Here is a 15,804-nt window from a genome sequence, read left to right as displayed (position 1 = left end):
TCGAACTAAGAGAGCGGGTGTAACACTCCTAACTCGTATCCGTCGCTGGAATAGAGTTACAAAGTACTACCGAAAATACGTAACTTTAAAAATTCAAATCCAAACATTTCATAAATAATAGTAAATTCATTCAAACACATGCATAATGTCCCTTATTCAAGCCCTCGAGGCCTTAGAAACACTTTAGGAATGATTCGAGGCTAAATCAGAAACATTTTGAACTTCATGGAAAAGATAGATTTTTCATACTGTAGGGGTCACATGGTCGTGTGGCCAAGTAGTGTGACTTACATGGCTGAGGCACACGCCCGTGCCTCAGGCCGTGTGGACATTCAAAGCAGGGACACACAGTCGTGTCCTAGCCCGTGTTCATGCCCGTGTAATCTCTGACTTGGGTCACACGGCCAAGCCACGCGCCTATGTGCTAGGCCGTGTAACTCTCGAAATGGCCTCACATGCCTATGTGCCAGGCAATGTGCTAAGCCATGTAACTGCCTGACTTGCAACCCTTTGAAACCTACAGGGGACAAACGGTCGTGTTGCATGGCCATGTGTCACACACGGCTGAGACAAATGCCCGTGTCTTAGGCCATGCGGATAAGAAATAGGTCATTTTCAAGCCATTTCTTTCACCCAAAACATGCTCACACTTCCAAGCCATCTACACCTATTTAAAGCTTTCAAAATGTACCTAAAACATTCATAATAAAGCTAGATCAACATGGTATTTATCCATACAACCAATATGCCCAAAAGGCACCTTAATCACAACATCCAAACATGTTTAAATATTTCCATAATCTAGCCATTAACAACCGTACATTTCTAATCTAATTTCATTACCAACTTACCATATTGATCACATGCCAAAAACACACTCAAAAAAACTAAAATGGTCACTAAAACATACATCCACTTGACCATTCCATCATCAACCATTTAAGCACCAAAATGCCAAAATATTATCAATCATAAAACCATATATATACATTCCAACATGACAACTAGCTCAACAGCCAAAATATCATGTTTACAAGCCAAACATAAATGGCTATTTCATCAAGCACAACATATCTATACATGCCATTATAACCATGACTCAAAAACATCAAAATCTACCGATATGGTCGATGGACAGTGTGATAGGTCTCCATGAGCTTCCAAACTAATCGAGCTTTTGATAATCTATCAAACATAGCATATAATGCTTAGTAAGTTTGTATAACATAAACTTAACTTACCATTTCATTACATAACATTCATTTAGCATGGCATAATCCAACCAATACATTGGCCAAAGCCTAAGCATCAACAGAAACATGTTAGCATATTTGAGCACAATTCATAGGCAATTAAACATGGATGGCCATTAAACTTAAACATGATTTATTTGGATTTGTCATCCACATCAACATAGCATATTTTCCATGTAGCTCACCATTTCAAAATCTTTCATACATTCATGTTTTGGTTCAGATAGAACACTTACCATATCCTTGTGAATTCATGCTCATTGAACATATTAGAATACTATTGGATATGCGGGACAACTCACATGAAGTGTGCTAAACATATAACCATAGTCTGTCCTTTCCTTTACTTATATGCTCACACGAGCTGTGATATGGGCCTGCTCACACGAGCTGTGGGTTAGAATGTAACTACATGGTATTGCTTTACAAGCTGTGGAGTATCCGCAACAAATGCCGGAACTCAACCACCGTAGGACATTCAAGACCAACACTCAAAACATGTAAACCCTAATGACATGTTATTTGTATCTTACAAATACCTAAGGTTCAAACGGGGCTCGGTGGTTGACGCTACACCGTTGGATATGTAACAATTATTTATATAGCAATCCACAATATATATAGTTCGATAGAAAGCATATAAACACTATGCAATTACACGAACTTACCTAGATGATAATAACGTAGAAATAGAGTCGATTAATCCGAAGATTTATCTTTACCCTGATCTAAAGTCGTACGAGGTCTATCTTAATCTAAATAAATAAATCCAATCCATTTAATATCTATTTTATACAATTCAATCCAAAATTCATAATTTTACAAAATTACATTTTGCCTCTATTATTTTTATTCTTTACAATTTAGCCCCTAAGCTTGTAAGGTTATATTCATGCAAATTCATCCTTAAACCAAGCAAGCAAAATTTCATATAGGCTCATAGCATCTCATACATTTTATTATTTCTCAATTTCACCACATATTTTACACATTTTTCAAATAAGTCATTGTTTGACATTTTCAACAAAATTCACTTTACAAAAGTTATTTATCTAACAAAAAGATTCATTTTCTTTCATAAAACATAAAATAAATATGAATACATTCATGGTAAAACTTTAACCTTTTAACCGTTTTTCAAATTAGTCCCTAGGCTAGCTAGATTAAGCTGCAATGACTCCAAAAACATGGAAATCATTAAAAACAGGATGAAAATACACTTACATGCACAAATTAATATTGGTCGAACCTTAAAGCTCCTCCCATGGAGTTTTTAGGTCTAATTTTAGTGGTATATAGGAAGAAACAAAGATGATTGCTTTGTTTTAACCATTTTACTATTATGTAATTATTAATTTACTAAATTAACCTTAATTAAAAACCTTTAAAATCACTAAATGATGTCCATAAAAGTCCACTAAATATATAAATGGTTTAATTACAACATAAGCCCTCTAACCATTTAATATCATAGCTATTAGATCCCTTTAGCTTGTAGAACTCAAAATTTGCACCTTTTGCAATTTAGTCCTTTTTACCAAATTAAGCATGTAAACGGTAAAATTTCTTAACAAAATTTTTATACGATAATACTAACATGTTGTAGACATTAAAATAATAATAAAATAAATATTCTCACATCATATTTGTGGTCCCAAAACTACTGTTCTGATTTAACTGAAAATGGTTTGTTACAGCAAGTCGGGTATGGGTGTTACAAGTATTTGGACCTAATTAGTGTGTTATTCCTTACTTATAATTTAGTTTAAACAAACCTCCATTGGTTACGATCTTCAGAATACTTCCAAAGTGTTTCTTTGAAAAACAAAACTATATTACAATTTGACATGTACACGTACATACACCGCACTATAATTCCACATTCAATTCACTTTCCTAAGCCTCGACACACGTACATTGAGGCACGGTCAAATTGCACCGTAGTGTCATGAATGTCACGAGTAACACGAATATCACAAATTTATTTAACTAATTACGAGACCTTAATTCTTATCAAGATTGCACTTTGTATTTTATTATATTCACAAAATAAATATGTTACAAGATTCTATCACTTATTCTTGATTATTTAATTCTCCCTATGATTACACTATACTTCTAAATATTCAATTATCACATCTTACTTTTACTTCATACATTATTATAACAAAATTAATTCACGATTTCTTTACATGAATAATTTTTCATTAGTTTACATTTAACCATTAATCGTTCTTGGACTCTAAAGAAGCCTCTAATCAAATCTTAAACAAAATAACAAAAACAATTTAGTAGAATGAAGAATTAAGCCAAAAGCAAACTATTTTATAACAAAAGAATTCAAACAATAAGAAAAGTAAAGAACACCTATTTTGGGATGTTTCTTGATCAAATAAGATAAGAGAAATACCATTTTGTTTGAAATAAGACATGGAATTAAGTAAATTAAAAGGTTAGATTCAAAATTGAAAAAATAACAAAAGAAAAAAAAAGATATAGAAAAGATGAGAGTGGTATGTAGAAAGTCCTAATGAGCCTTGGAAATAAGATGAACCCACAACCCCCTTTAAATGGCTTTAATTTTTCCTCCAAGAAAGACTCATTGCAAGATTTGAAGATGATTCTCATAATCTAAAAAGATTGTTAAAACTCTTCTAAAAGAAAACTCAAGAGAAATTCTTCAAAAGAAAACTCAAAGAGAATTTTATTAACTCAAAAGTGAATACTGAATGAATGAATAAGGGGGATACCCTATTTATAGCCTCCCAACGCCTAATTAATTTCTTAAATTTAAGGAATGTGATAAGTATGTCTACTAAGCATGACAAACTAGCTAACTAACATGAAAAAATGTTTAAGTGTAAAAATATGACAAGGAATTTGTCCAAGGGCTCTTTGGGATGGATTTTTACATGTTAACCCACTTATTAAATAAAATAGGATAGAAAAATTAAAATGTTTACAAATTGAGCTACTTTGACAATTTGGCCTGATATTCAACTCAGTCCTTCTCTCAACTTCATGATGGGCTTGTAGACATCCCAATGGGCTAATTTCAAGAACTTGGACTTATGATTCTTATTTCTCACATAATGAGCTTGTTTAAGTGTCATGGGTTGCGCATGAGAGCCCGCAACCATGACACATTCGTGCGATCCATCAAGTGGGAAGGAGGTCATTTGGCCTGATTGGACTGACCCGTTGCTTAAAGATATTGAAGGCCCATCTACAAGCTTGACACATATGGAACAATGATCTTTGAGGATATGCAATCTTAGATATGATATGTAATCTAAGAAGATATGATTTTGTAATATTAGAGATTTGATTTGTAGATACCTTTTAATCTTAGCTGTTGGTGTACTTGATCTGTACCGTTGGATTTGGGGAGGCTCTATTATAAATAGAGGCCTCTCCCCTCATTGTAAATCACTTAAGTTTTGAGAGGAATAAGAATTATTGGGAGTATTCGCTTAAACTTCTCTTTCTCTTGTGTTCTTAACTTTCTATGGCTTCTTCTTATTTCGTTCTTCATTCATCTTTCTTTGGCTTTGAGTTGCCTTCGTTTGTGTTAGTTTTGAGTAGGAGTTCTATTGAATACTCATTTTGTGGGAGTTAGGCTGACTTAAGCATTTTTTAGAGCAAGAAACTGCCTAAGGTCGCACGGATTGTGAGGCAAAAATTTAAAGTCCATGACAGTTGGTATTCAAGCAAGGTCTTGTGAAAGTACTATTGAAGAATGTCAAAAAAAGTTGGTGAGAATGAGCCAATGGAGACCCGTGGGAGGGCTAAAAAGGCTAATTGATCAAGGGATATGCTGTCGAGCTTAGAAAATCAAGTGGTCAATCTCGAGGAGTTTGTTGGTGACATTAAGGAGACACTCGAAGTGGTCCTGACCCGTATGGAAAACTGAGGGAAGACGACAAGGAATTTGTGCTGGACACTCTCAGATCCACTTCAAACAAATTGAAGGTAAGGGACGAAGCTCTTAAGGCCTGTGACTACCATGAAAGAGGAGACTGTTAAGCTTAAGGGGGAGCTCACAATCTGTAAGGCTGCCCTAGGAAATGGGGTGTTGGCTTTGGGATCAAAGCAACGTCATGTGGATGTTCTAAAACTTGAGAAGTTCAAGGGGGCTAGGTCTGCGAGAAAAGTTGATAACTTCCTGGAGGAATTGAAGCAATATTTTCGAGCAATGGGCATTGAGGATGATGCCACTAAGGTAAACACTGCTTCAATCTCTTTTACTGATGTTGCTCTCTTATGGTGGCGACGTAGGTCTACGGATGAGAAATGTGGAGGAACAGCTATTGGGACTTGGAAAGAGTTCCAAAGAGAGTTGAAGAAGCAGTTTTATCCGCAACATACTGAGAAAGAGGCTCGTTCTAAGTTGCGCCGGCTTACGTAACAAGGCACCGTTTGAGATTATGTTCGGGAATTCAGTAAGTTGATGCTTTAGATCTCAAACTTGAATGAAAAGGAAGCATTTTATTGGTTCAAGGATAGGCTGAAAATGTGGGCTAAGCAAGAGTTGCGTCGCCTAGGTATCATTGATTTGACCGTATCCATGGCTGAGGCAGAAAATTTCTACGATGTTAGGGGGAGAAAGTTTGATAATAGTGAGTCTTCTAAGCCCAAGTCAAGACCCAAAGGCAATGGCAAAGGCCCAAGGGCTAGTCAAGGTATACCATGGGATAAGACAGGGCCAATGAGATGCTATCTTTGTCAAGGCCCATATAGGAAGACGGATTGTCCGAAGAAAGATGCTTTCGATGCCATGAAAGTGTACGAAGAGGCCAAATACGACACCAAAAGTCTTAGTACGATATTGGGTGGTGTCAAAGACAAGGCGAGTAATGGACTGATGTTTGTGGACATCATCGTGGCGTACCGAAGATTGAATGCCCTTGTTGATACTGGTGCGTCTGATTTATTTATGTCCAAAGAGATGGCGAAGGAACTCGGCCTCAAAATGGAGGAAGATTCAAGTCGAATAAAAATGGTGAACTTGGAAAGCATTCCCATAACGGGTGTGGCTAAAGGAGTGGAACTCAGGCTTGGCAAGTGGACCGACAAAGCAACCATTAACGTAATCCCACTAGATGATTATGATTTTATGGTTGGATTAAGCTTACTTGACCGAGTTAATGTGGGTATTCATCCTTCTGAGAATTACATGACGATCTCCGATTCAAACCATCAATATATGGTGCTAATGAAAATAAAGGGAAGCATGGAGGGAAAAACATTGTCAGCAATCCAATTTGCCAATGGAGTACGGAGGAATGAAGTCTCTTATTTAGCCACATTAATGGACAATGTGGATGAGAAATCCGAGGGGGAAATTCCTAAGGAAGTGAAACAGTTGTTGAATTCATTTCAAGATGTAATGCCCATGGAGTTCCCCAAAACGTTGCCACCTAAGAGGGAAATGGATCACAAGATTGAGTTGTTGCCCAATATTGAACCGCCAGCAAGGGCACCATATCGGAAGTCTCTGCCTGGGTTGGAGGAATTGTAGAAGTAGTTGACGGAGCTTTTAGATACCGGGTTCATTAGACTATCCAAAGCCTCATTTGAAGCGCCAGTGTTGTTCCAAAAGAAGAATGATGGGTCCTTGAGATTATGCATTGACTATAGGGCCTTAAACAAAATCACTGTAAAGAACAGGTATCTCATTCCTCTTATTGAAGATTTGTTCGATCACCTTGGTAACGCGAGATGGTTTACTAAGTTAGATTTGCGATCGGGGTACCACCAAGTGAGAATAGCCGAAGGGGAATAGCCCAACACAGCTTGTGTGACTTGGTATGAGTCTTTTGAATTCCTTGTGATGTCGTTTTGGTTAACAAATGCTCCGGTCACATTTTGCACCCTAATGAATAAGGTATTACAACCCTTCTTAGATTGTTTTGTGGTTGTTTATCTTGACGGCATTGTGGTGTATAGTAAGACACTTGAGGAGCATGTGGGACATTTGAGAGAGGTGTTCCAAGTCCTATGGGAAAATAAGCTATATGTCAAAGAGGAGAAATGTTCATTTGCCCAACGAGAGGTGTCATTTCTAGGCCATATTGTGAGAGGTGGCACGATCCAAATGGATGCAAGCAAAGTTCGAGAAATTGTCGATTAGGAGCCACCAACCAAGGTGACGAAGTTGCGGTCTTTCCTTGGATTAGCAAATTACTACCAACGTTTCATTAAAGGCTACTCCAAGATCACTGAACCCTTGACAGACTTGTTGAAAAAGGGTAAAGTATGGGATTGGGACCCTTGGTACGGGAAAGCCTTCGACCAAGTAAATCAAGCAATGATGAGTGAGCCTGTACTTGCTTTACTAGACTTCTCAAAGGCATATAAGGTACGCACGGATGTTTCAGACTATGCGATTAGAGGAGTATTGATGCAAGATGGGCATCCAATTGCTTTCGAGAGTCGAAAGCTTAATGAGACGGAACGAAGGTACATGGTCCAAGAAAAAGAGATGACTGTTGTGGTGTATTGTTTGCGCACATGGAGACACTATTTGCTGGGTTCTAAGTTCTTGGTATGCACTGATAATGTTGCAAATAGTTATTTCCTAGCCCAGGAAAAGTTGTCCCCCAAGCAGGCTTGTTGGCATGTTTTCCTAGCAGAGTTTGATTTTAGCATGGAATACAAGCCGGGGAGTGGCAACACTGTGGCTGATGCGCTTAGCCAAAAAATGGAATTTGTAACGATAAGCCAGCCCAATAGCTCCTTATTGGAGCGCATTCAAGAAGGATTGTCCCACGATCCCACAGCCAAGAATTTGATTGAGCTTGCTAGAGATGGAAAAACGAGACGATTTTGGCTCGAGGGAGAATTGCTACACACTTAGGGGCAACGCCTATATGTGCCTCAACATGGGAATTTGTGAAAGGAAGTCATGAAGAAATGTCATGACTCAAGGTGGGCTGGCCATCCAGGTATACACCATACTTTAGCTCTCTTGGAGGATCAATTTTATCGGCCTCACATGGGTGATGATGTGGAGACCTATGTGAAAACTTGTTTGGTGTGCCAATAAGATAAGGTCGAGTTGAAGGCTCTTACTGGTTTGCTACAACCTTTACCTGTTCCGGAACGCCTATGAGAGAGTTTATCCATGGACTTTATTGTGGGTTTGCCTAAATCTGATGGATTTGCAAGCATTTTTGTTGTGGTGGACAGGTTTTTGAAGTATACAACTTTTATCCTTGTAACCAAAGAGTGTCCCGCTAAGGAGACAGCTCGTTTTTTTCTTAGACATGTGGTGAAATATTGGGGAGTACCACAGTCTATCATCAGTGATCGAGGTGGGTGATTTACAGGCCGGATTTGGACAGAGTTGTTCAAGTTAATGGGCTCAGACTTGAACTTTTCAACCAGCATGCATCCATAAACTGATGGGTAAACTGAATGAGTAAATGCGTTGTTGAAGATGTATCTTCGACACTATGTGAGTGCCACACAAAGGGATTGGCCAAGGTTGTTGGATGTGGCTCAATTTTCGTACAATTTATAAAGAAGTGGGGTGATAAAGTAGAGTTTGTTCAAGATAGTGACGAGACAATAGCCACTTACACCCAATGCTATTGCAACTCGTTATGCGGGACCGAATCCAGTAGCTTATCGATTTGCGAGAAATTGGTAACAGCAAACGATTTAGCTAGAGCTTGTCTACACAAGGCAAGTAAGCGCAATAAAAAGTGGGCGGATCAGAATCGAAGGGATGTGTAATATCAAGTTGGTGACTTAGTCATTGGTAAACTACACCTGATTTTGCAACATAATGGTTTGCATAAAGGGTTAGTGCGACGATATAAGGGGACATTTCGAGTTGTGAAGAAGGTAGGCAAGGTGGCTTACAAGCTTGAGTTGCCTGAAAACTCAAACTCCATCCAGTATTTTATGTGAGTATGCTTAAGCCATTCCATGAAGATGGAGAAGACCCAAAATGGAACAAGTCCAAACGAGCACCAATGGGGGTAAAAGTTACCTATGATAGAGAGGTTGAAAACATCGAGGCTGATCGTGTGATTAGACAGAGGTACTATCGACTGCGGTATGAGTACCTAGTCCGATGGAAGGGATTTCCCGATAGTGAGACAAGTTGGGAACCCGCCGAAGCCTTGTGGCAATTCCAAGACAAGATAGATCGGTACCATGCAAAGGATGCGACGAAGGCGTCGCTAGAATCGGTGGGGGAAAATGTCATGGGTTGCGCATGGGAGCCCGCAACCATGACACATTCGTGTGATCCATCAAGTGGGAAGGAGGTCATTTGGCCTGATTGGACTAACCCGTTGCTTAAAGATATTGAAGGCCCATCTACAAGCTTGACACATATGGAAACATGATCTTCGAGGATATTCAATCTTAGATATGATATGTAATCTTAGAAGATATGATTTTGTAATATTAGATATTTGATTTGTAGATACCTTTTAATCTTAGCTGTTGATGTACTTGATCTGTACCGTTGGATTTGGGGAGGCTTTACTATAAATAAAGGCCTCTCCCCTCATTGTAAATAACTTGAGTTTTGAGAGTAATAAGAATTCTTGAGAGTATTCACTCAAACTTCTCTCTCTTTTGTGTTCTTAACTTTCTGTGGCTTGTTCTTATTTCGTTCTTCGTTCATCTTTGTTTGGCTTTGAGTTGCTTTCATTTGTGTTGGTTTTAAGGAGGAATTCTGTTGAATCCTCATTTTGTAAGAGTTAGGCTAACTTAGGCATTTTTTGGAGCGAGAAACTGCCTAAGGCCGCACGGATTGTGAGGAAAAATTCTAAGTCCGTGACATAAGCTCATACATGTAATCCGTTGTGCACCGGCTTCAAGATTCGGTTTCTTGGATCAAGAATTCCAAGATTTGAAATGTTGATTTTCTTAATTCTTGAAATCTCCCAAAATAGCATAATTGGACCAAGATTTGGTTTCTTGATTTTTATTTTCCCTCATATGTCCGTCTAAGGCCTTTTTAATAAAGTATTATATGATACTATTCAATATTGCTTTGATTTGTTTGGTCTTTGACTCGTTATTAGGCCTTGAGGTAGTGTAAGCCTAACACGCCCATGGGCTTAAATTTTAGCCTTAAGCCTCGCGTCATGAAATTTACTCATACTCACTTCCATTTGTAATATTCACTTATTCATACTTTAATGTCACTTACTACTTTGTCACTTCACTAGTTTAATTACTTATTATTTAATTTACTTATCACACATTAAATATTCACTCAAGATCACTTGTTTTCCAATTACGCTACACATTTGAGTATTATTCAATTTAACCCCTCTTTCTATTTCTTTATGTACACTTCAAGTTTATTTTCCACTATCACTTTTCATGTCTCATAATATTTGAATTTTCTCTCTTTAATTCTTATAATTTCTAAATATTATTTTTCATTAATACTTTAAAACTAACATTGTTTTCAATTAAATTCTTATTCACTACACTTAATTTATACATACTTCAAATTAATCTTTTGGAAAATAAATAAAGTTCATATGAGTACTTACCTTTCTTTTGCTAGATTTCACTTTCTCTTCTCATTCTTTCACACTTTTGTCACTTATTTTCCTTTGTTTATAATGTTTCTATCACTTTCTTTTCTTTCTCACTTGTCTTTTTAATCTTTTCACTTTTTTCTCAGCTTTCTCCACTTCCAACTCCAATTTCTTGCTTCCAATATGATAATCAAACTCTCTAGGATCTCTAATTCACTTTTTCCTTTTGGTGGCTATGAAAATTCTAATTAATTTTGGGTGAAAATAGTAGACTTTACAGAAAAGGACTAAATTGTAGAAAAAAAAGTTTCTCTCTTCTCCATTTCTCATACACGTTGGAAGCAAATGGAAAGTATGAAAAATTTTCTTCATTTTCTTCCTTCTATATTCACTTTAAATTACAAAATATTTAAAAATATTATTAACATAATAATTAAATAATATAAAATATCACCAACATCATCATTTTGATCTAAGGGCCTATATTTCCTACTTCATAATTAATTAAGTAATCCAATGGCTAAAATTTCATCTACACTTTCAAGGGAATTTTAGTAATTTTTCCAAAATGATCTTTCTTACAAAATGACTATTTTGCCCTAAGTAAAATTTTATATTTTCATTTGTCTCCTTTCCACCTTTACGGTATTTTCACTTTTGGTCTATCTTTTTATATTTATATTTTAACCTTATAAATTTTGAATATTTATACTTTAGCCCCAACATTTTTCACTCTTTGTGATTTAGTCCTTTCTTTAAATTAATATATCATGTCATACTTCTTGATTTAACTTCTTTTGACACCCATCAACCTTCTCTTTTATTGATTATATACCTCATTTCACTATACAAAGAAATTCATTATGCAGGATCTCAAATTAGTGTCACTTTTATAACATAGTGATTTTAATGTCATTACACCATTAATGAATCATTGTAGGATAGAAGTGGTCGAGTAACTATTTGAGGACTTGGATTTTGGTCATGCTTGACCTTTTCGCTACTACGCTATAGTTCGTCTTCCTCTTCATTCGAGAGAATTGAAGTTGCCATAACCTAGAGGCGAAACTAGAAATTAGTTTTGGAGGAGCCGAAATATAACTATGTATTTTTTATAGAGCTAAATGCAATTTCATTATTGTATTAACTTATATTTTTATAATTTTTAATAAATTAAATTAAAATTTTATCACTTTTTAGACCAAAATTGAATTCCATAACCCCTTTATTTGGTAAGATAGTTATCTTAACCTATGACCGCTCTAAGCCAAAGTCTTCTAAATTTTTTGTTCTTTTCCTTTTTTTATATAATAAATAAATAAATTTCCCCTAGAAAAGAGCCATTAAAAGAACAGCACGAATTAAATAATAATAAGAAAAAAAGAAAGAAAGAAAACTTACTACTCCTAGTATTAAACAAATTGTTTTTTTATTTTTGGAGAAAAAAAAAAAGGTGAAGCTTCCCAACAGCCTCGTATGAAAATGAGAGCCGGGCCAACGGGGTCTTCTTGTTTTCGTTAAGTGAATGCAACCGAAAAAGAAAAGGCCTACCTCTCTTTCTTTCTCTTCACCAATATAAAAAGAGTGATTGGATTTCAGGTTTCCTTGCAATTCTTCTCCTTTCCGAATCCCATGTTTTGATCTGATTTAACTCCCAATACTTGGCCAAACGAATATCGCAAAGCTGAAAAATATCCATTTTTCTTCCTATTCTCTTTTTTTAATAATACTATCCCTTTTGGGAAATATCCTCCGCCTAGCCAATATAAACTTGTTTTGTTTTCTTCTCTTATCAAAGGTATGAATTTGGTGTTTAACCAATCTGTTTTGTTTTGTTTTCGTTCTTTTCGAGCCTTTTTTCGCCTATATTTATTTTTTAACCATGTTATTGCATCTGGTTTTTTTTTTTTTGAAGTTTATTCTCTCTATCTTTCGTTTTTGAGACCTGGGTTGTTTGAAATTCGACGTAAAAACCAACTGAAACATTATTATTTTAGCTTGTATCTCTGATTTCTGGTTGTTTTTTCCTGTCTGTTTATACTTTTATGTTTTGCATTGTAATGCTAGATTGGAATCTGGGTTTTGGTTTCAGAAATCTAATTAGTTGTTATACCTCTAAAAAATGGTTCCCTTTTACCTTCGATTTTGGTTTCTTGTTTGACATGTAAATTGTATTGATTCAATGCCATCCGTGATTCCTTCTTTTATTGTTTGATAGATCCAAAAAAATATGAGTTCCTTTTATTTGATCTCTTATCTCTCCATGTGTATTGATCAGGGGGAATCTTATTTTGGAGGCATTGGTTCTCCATGGTGAGCCTATCATCTTTTTATATATAGATATATTCGGGTGAAAATTGGTTTTCATTTTTATTTACTCAGGAAAAGAAAGGGGTACTAGCAGGCTATTGAGTTTTATGGTTTAGCAAAGGTCGAAAAAGTGGCTTAATTGTGATTTGATTTATTTTGGTTATTGGTCATCAGGGAGAAGCCCCAGCATTCTTTGTTGATAATCTACAAAATGGATTTTCAAACGGATTTGGCTTAAAATCCAAAGGCTTTGAGACCTTCACCGACGTTGGTGACAAAACAGTATGATACTTTAATGCCTAATTTGGTGTTCTTTTATCATAAAGTGCTTCTCTTTGTTGTCTATTACGTGAGGTGTTCAATCACCTTTACCTGATTGAAGATTTGTGTGGATTTTCTGCTGGCAGTTTGTAATTGGTGGGGCAAACAGTGATTCCACATCATCTGTTGGAATTCAGATTTATGACAAATCTACTGGGAAATGGTCAGTTTGTGGCTAACACAATTTCTTCCTCTTTGGTTTCAGTTTTAGAGTTACAAATTAATTGTTTATGGTAACATTTTCAGGGTGATTCCTACAGTCCTGGGAACAAAACCGAAGACATGTAAGGGCCATTCTGCCATTCTTTTAAATGAAGATCGTATAATGATTAGCATTCGGGGTTCCACCCCGGATGATTGCATTTGGTTTCTTGAGGTTGGTATTTTTGAAAACTTAAGATCCTTTGATGATATTTTCTGTACATTATAAAGTTCAGTGCTTGTGGTTGCATAAAAACTATCTGAACATTTTGATGGTAATAATTGTTTGATTTTTTCTATATCGGTAGGTGGACACCGAGTATGTTAAGGAACAAAAGAAAGATTTTGGGACTGAAGTTGTTGCCTGGAGTAAAGGTGTGACTGGCGAGGCGGAAAAGCCGGTTGTTATTAGTGGTCCATCTGGTGTTGGTAAGGGGACATTAATAAACATGCTTATGAAGGAATTCCCGTCTATGTTTGGGTTTTCTGTCAGCCATACAACTCGTGCACCAAGGGGCATGGAGAAGAATGGAGTTCATTACCATTTTACCGAGCGAAATGTAATGGAGAATGATATAAAACATGGGAAATTCCTCGAGTTTGCTTCTGTTCATGGGAATTTATATGGAACCAGTATTGAAGCAGTCGAGGCAGTAGCAGACTCTGGAAAGGTAAAACAGTCTTGCTTTTTACAATTCTATTGATACTGGCTGGTGCCTAGTATTGATTTTGGATTTGAAGTTATATATGTTTATTGATGGAACTTTGTTGTAGCTGTAGCATTCTTTACATCAAAATTATCCATCTGCATTTTGAGGTGCTTTTTATTTTTTATTTTATAGAGGTGCATTCTTGACATTGATGTTCAAGGAGCACGATCTGTGAGGGCAAGTTATCTTGATGCCGTTTTTATCTTTATCTGTCCGCCATCGATGAGGGAGCTTGAAGAACGGCTCCGTGCAAGGTGAATCTGAATTGTCCGTTTGATATTTATAATTACACTATTTTCCCATAGTATTTTAATAATTAGAATGTTGAAAATAGGGGGACTGAGACAGAGGACCAAATCCTAAAGCGCCTCCGGAATGCTGAGGCAGAAATTGAGCAAGGGGAATCCTCGGGCATCTTTGATTATATATTATATAATGATAATCTTGAGGAGTGTTATGAGAATCTTATGGTGATTTCTCTTTTCCCTTGGACAATATCATATGCATATTAAGTTCTTTTGAGAGAATCCATTGCTTTATGAATTTAATTTGTTATAGGAGCTCCTGGGGCTAGGTGGAAGTGCACCAATTAAACAGAAACCATGTAAGAAGGTTACCATTTCCTCTATTTCCTTTTTAGTGTAAATGGGAAGGAATTAATTTAAAATGTCATCCAGCATCGAAAGTGATTGATCCGCCTTCGAACCATTCAGTGTCAAAAATCAACAAGAAGATGGTCATTAATTGTGAGACGAAAGAAGTGGGAAACGAGGCGAAGAACTTGTAAGTTTTATGGTTCTTTTTCCTTTCATTCATTCGTTTTCTAAATACCAGGTAATGATTTTGCTGGGTTGTGTTTGACTAAGAAGTGGTGGTTTTATGCAGGATCATACTGGATGTGTCGTCACTTAAAGGTGGGGCGCCTGGGCGGACAAGAGGACTAAATATCCACGCCATTGATTTATTTTCAGATGGCTTAAACGGGATCCGTGAACTGAGGTAACGATTACAACCCACGCAATGGGTACTAACATGGTTTTAAGCTTTTCTATTTAATTTTAAAAAGGTGAGGTATGATAAAGCTGTATTTTGTGTTGTAAGATTGGATTTTCGTTTTTCAATCAATTCTTTGCTTGCTTAAGAACCAACACGTAGTATTACTGTTCCCGCATAAGCATTTAGAGAATTCATCATTTGTTAAAGGGTACTCAACTATGTTCTCTTTTGTTAAAAAAGGAAAGCAGGGGGTGACGGTTGACCTAACAAGGTTCCGCATACCATAACCAAACTGTTAGTTTTAGATTCCAAGTGAAATAGGGTTGAATCCAAAAATGAATAAATTTATGTAATTAATTGAACTGAAATAAATTAATAATGATGATTATAAAAATCTGATATATTAATCCAAGCATAAGACTTGAATAAGTCATAATATTATCAGCTTCGGTTATTATTTATTTATTGAAATTTAATTATAAAATATAAAGACAAATT

At 36.2% G+C, this 15,804-nt stretch overlaps 1 protein-coding gene across 2 annotated transcripts; it reads left to right on the top strand.

Moving 5' to 3' along the window:
- The first annotated feature begins 12,253 nt into the window (after nt 1-12,253).
- Nucleotides 12,254-15,512, top strand: LOC105788379 (guanylate kinase 2). 2 transcript variants are annotated; one of them, XM_052626454.1, is made up of 11 exons: nt 12,254-12,566; nt 13,047-13,081; nt 13,253-13,360; nt 13,486-13,562; nt 13,646-13,775; nt 13,909-14,271; nt 14,443-14,564; nt 14,645-14,780; nt 14,869-14,914; nt 15,024-15,093; nt 15,196-15,512. In XM_052626454.1, exons 2-11 carry the CDS (start codon nt 13,079-13,081, stop codon nt 15,311-15,313), a joined length of 1,173 nt encoding a protein of 390 aa, XP_052482414.1. In that variant the 5' UTR covers nt 12,254-12,566; nt 13,047-13,078; the 3' UTR covers nt 15,314-15,512. The 2 variants fall into 2 exon arrangements, with proteins under 2 accessions (XP_052482414.1, XP_012470712.1); XM_012615258.2 differs by having other exon boundaries at nt 12,261-12,566; nt 14,988-15,093; nt 15,196-15,458.
- The last annotated feature ends 292 nt before the right edge of the window (nt 15,513-15,804 follow it).

Source organism: Gossypium raimondii, chromosome 2 (assembly GCF_025698545.1).
Source record: "Gossypium raimondii isolate GPD5lz chromosome 2, ASM2569854v1, whole genome shotgun sequence".
NCBI lineage: Eukaryota > Viridiplantae > Streptophyta > Magnoliopsida > Malvales > Malvaceae > Gossypium > Gossypium raimondii.
Note: the sequence above shows the minus strand (reverse complement) of the source record. Positions and strands in the feature narration are given on the sequence as shown.

Excerpts from the sequence above, each read along its gene's own strand:
- LOC105788379 (XM_012615258.2), top strand. Across the intron at positions 13,563-13,645 it reads GACAAATCTACTGGGAAATG|GGTGATTCCTACAGTCCTGG; the intron begins GTCAGTTTGTGG and ends TAACATTTTCAG. Across the intron at positions 15,094-15,195 it reads GGAAACGAGGCGAAGAACTT|GATCATACTGGATGTGTCGT; the intron begins GTAAGTTTTATG and ends GGTTTTATGCAG.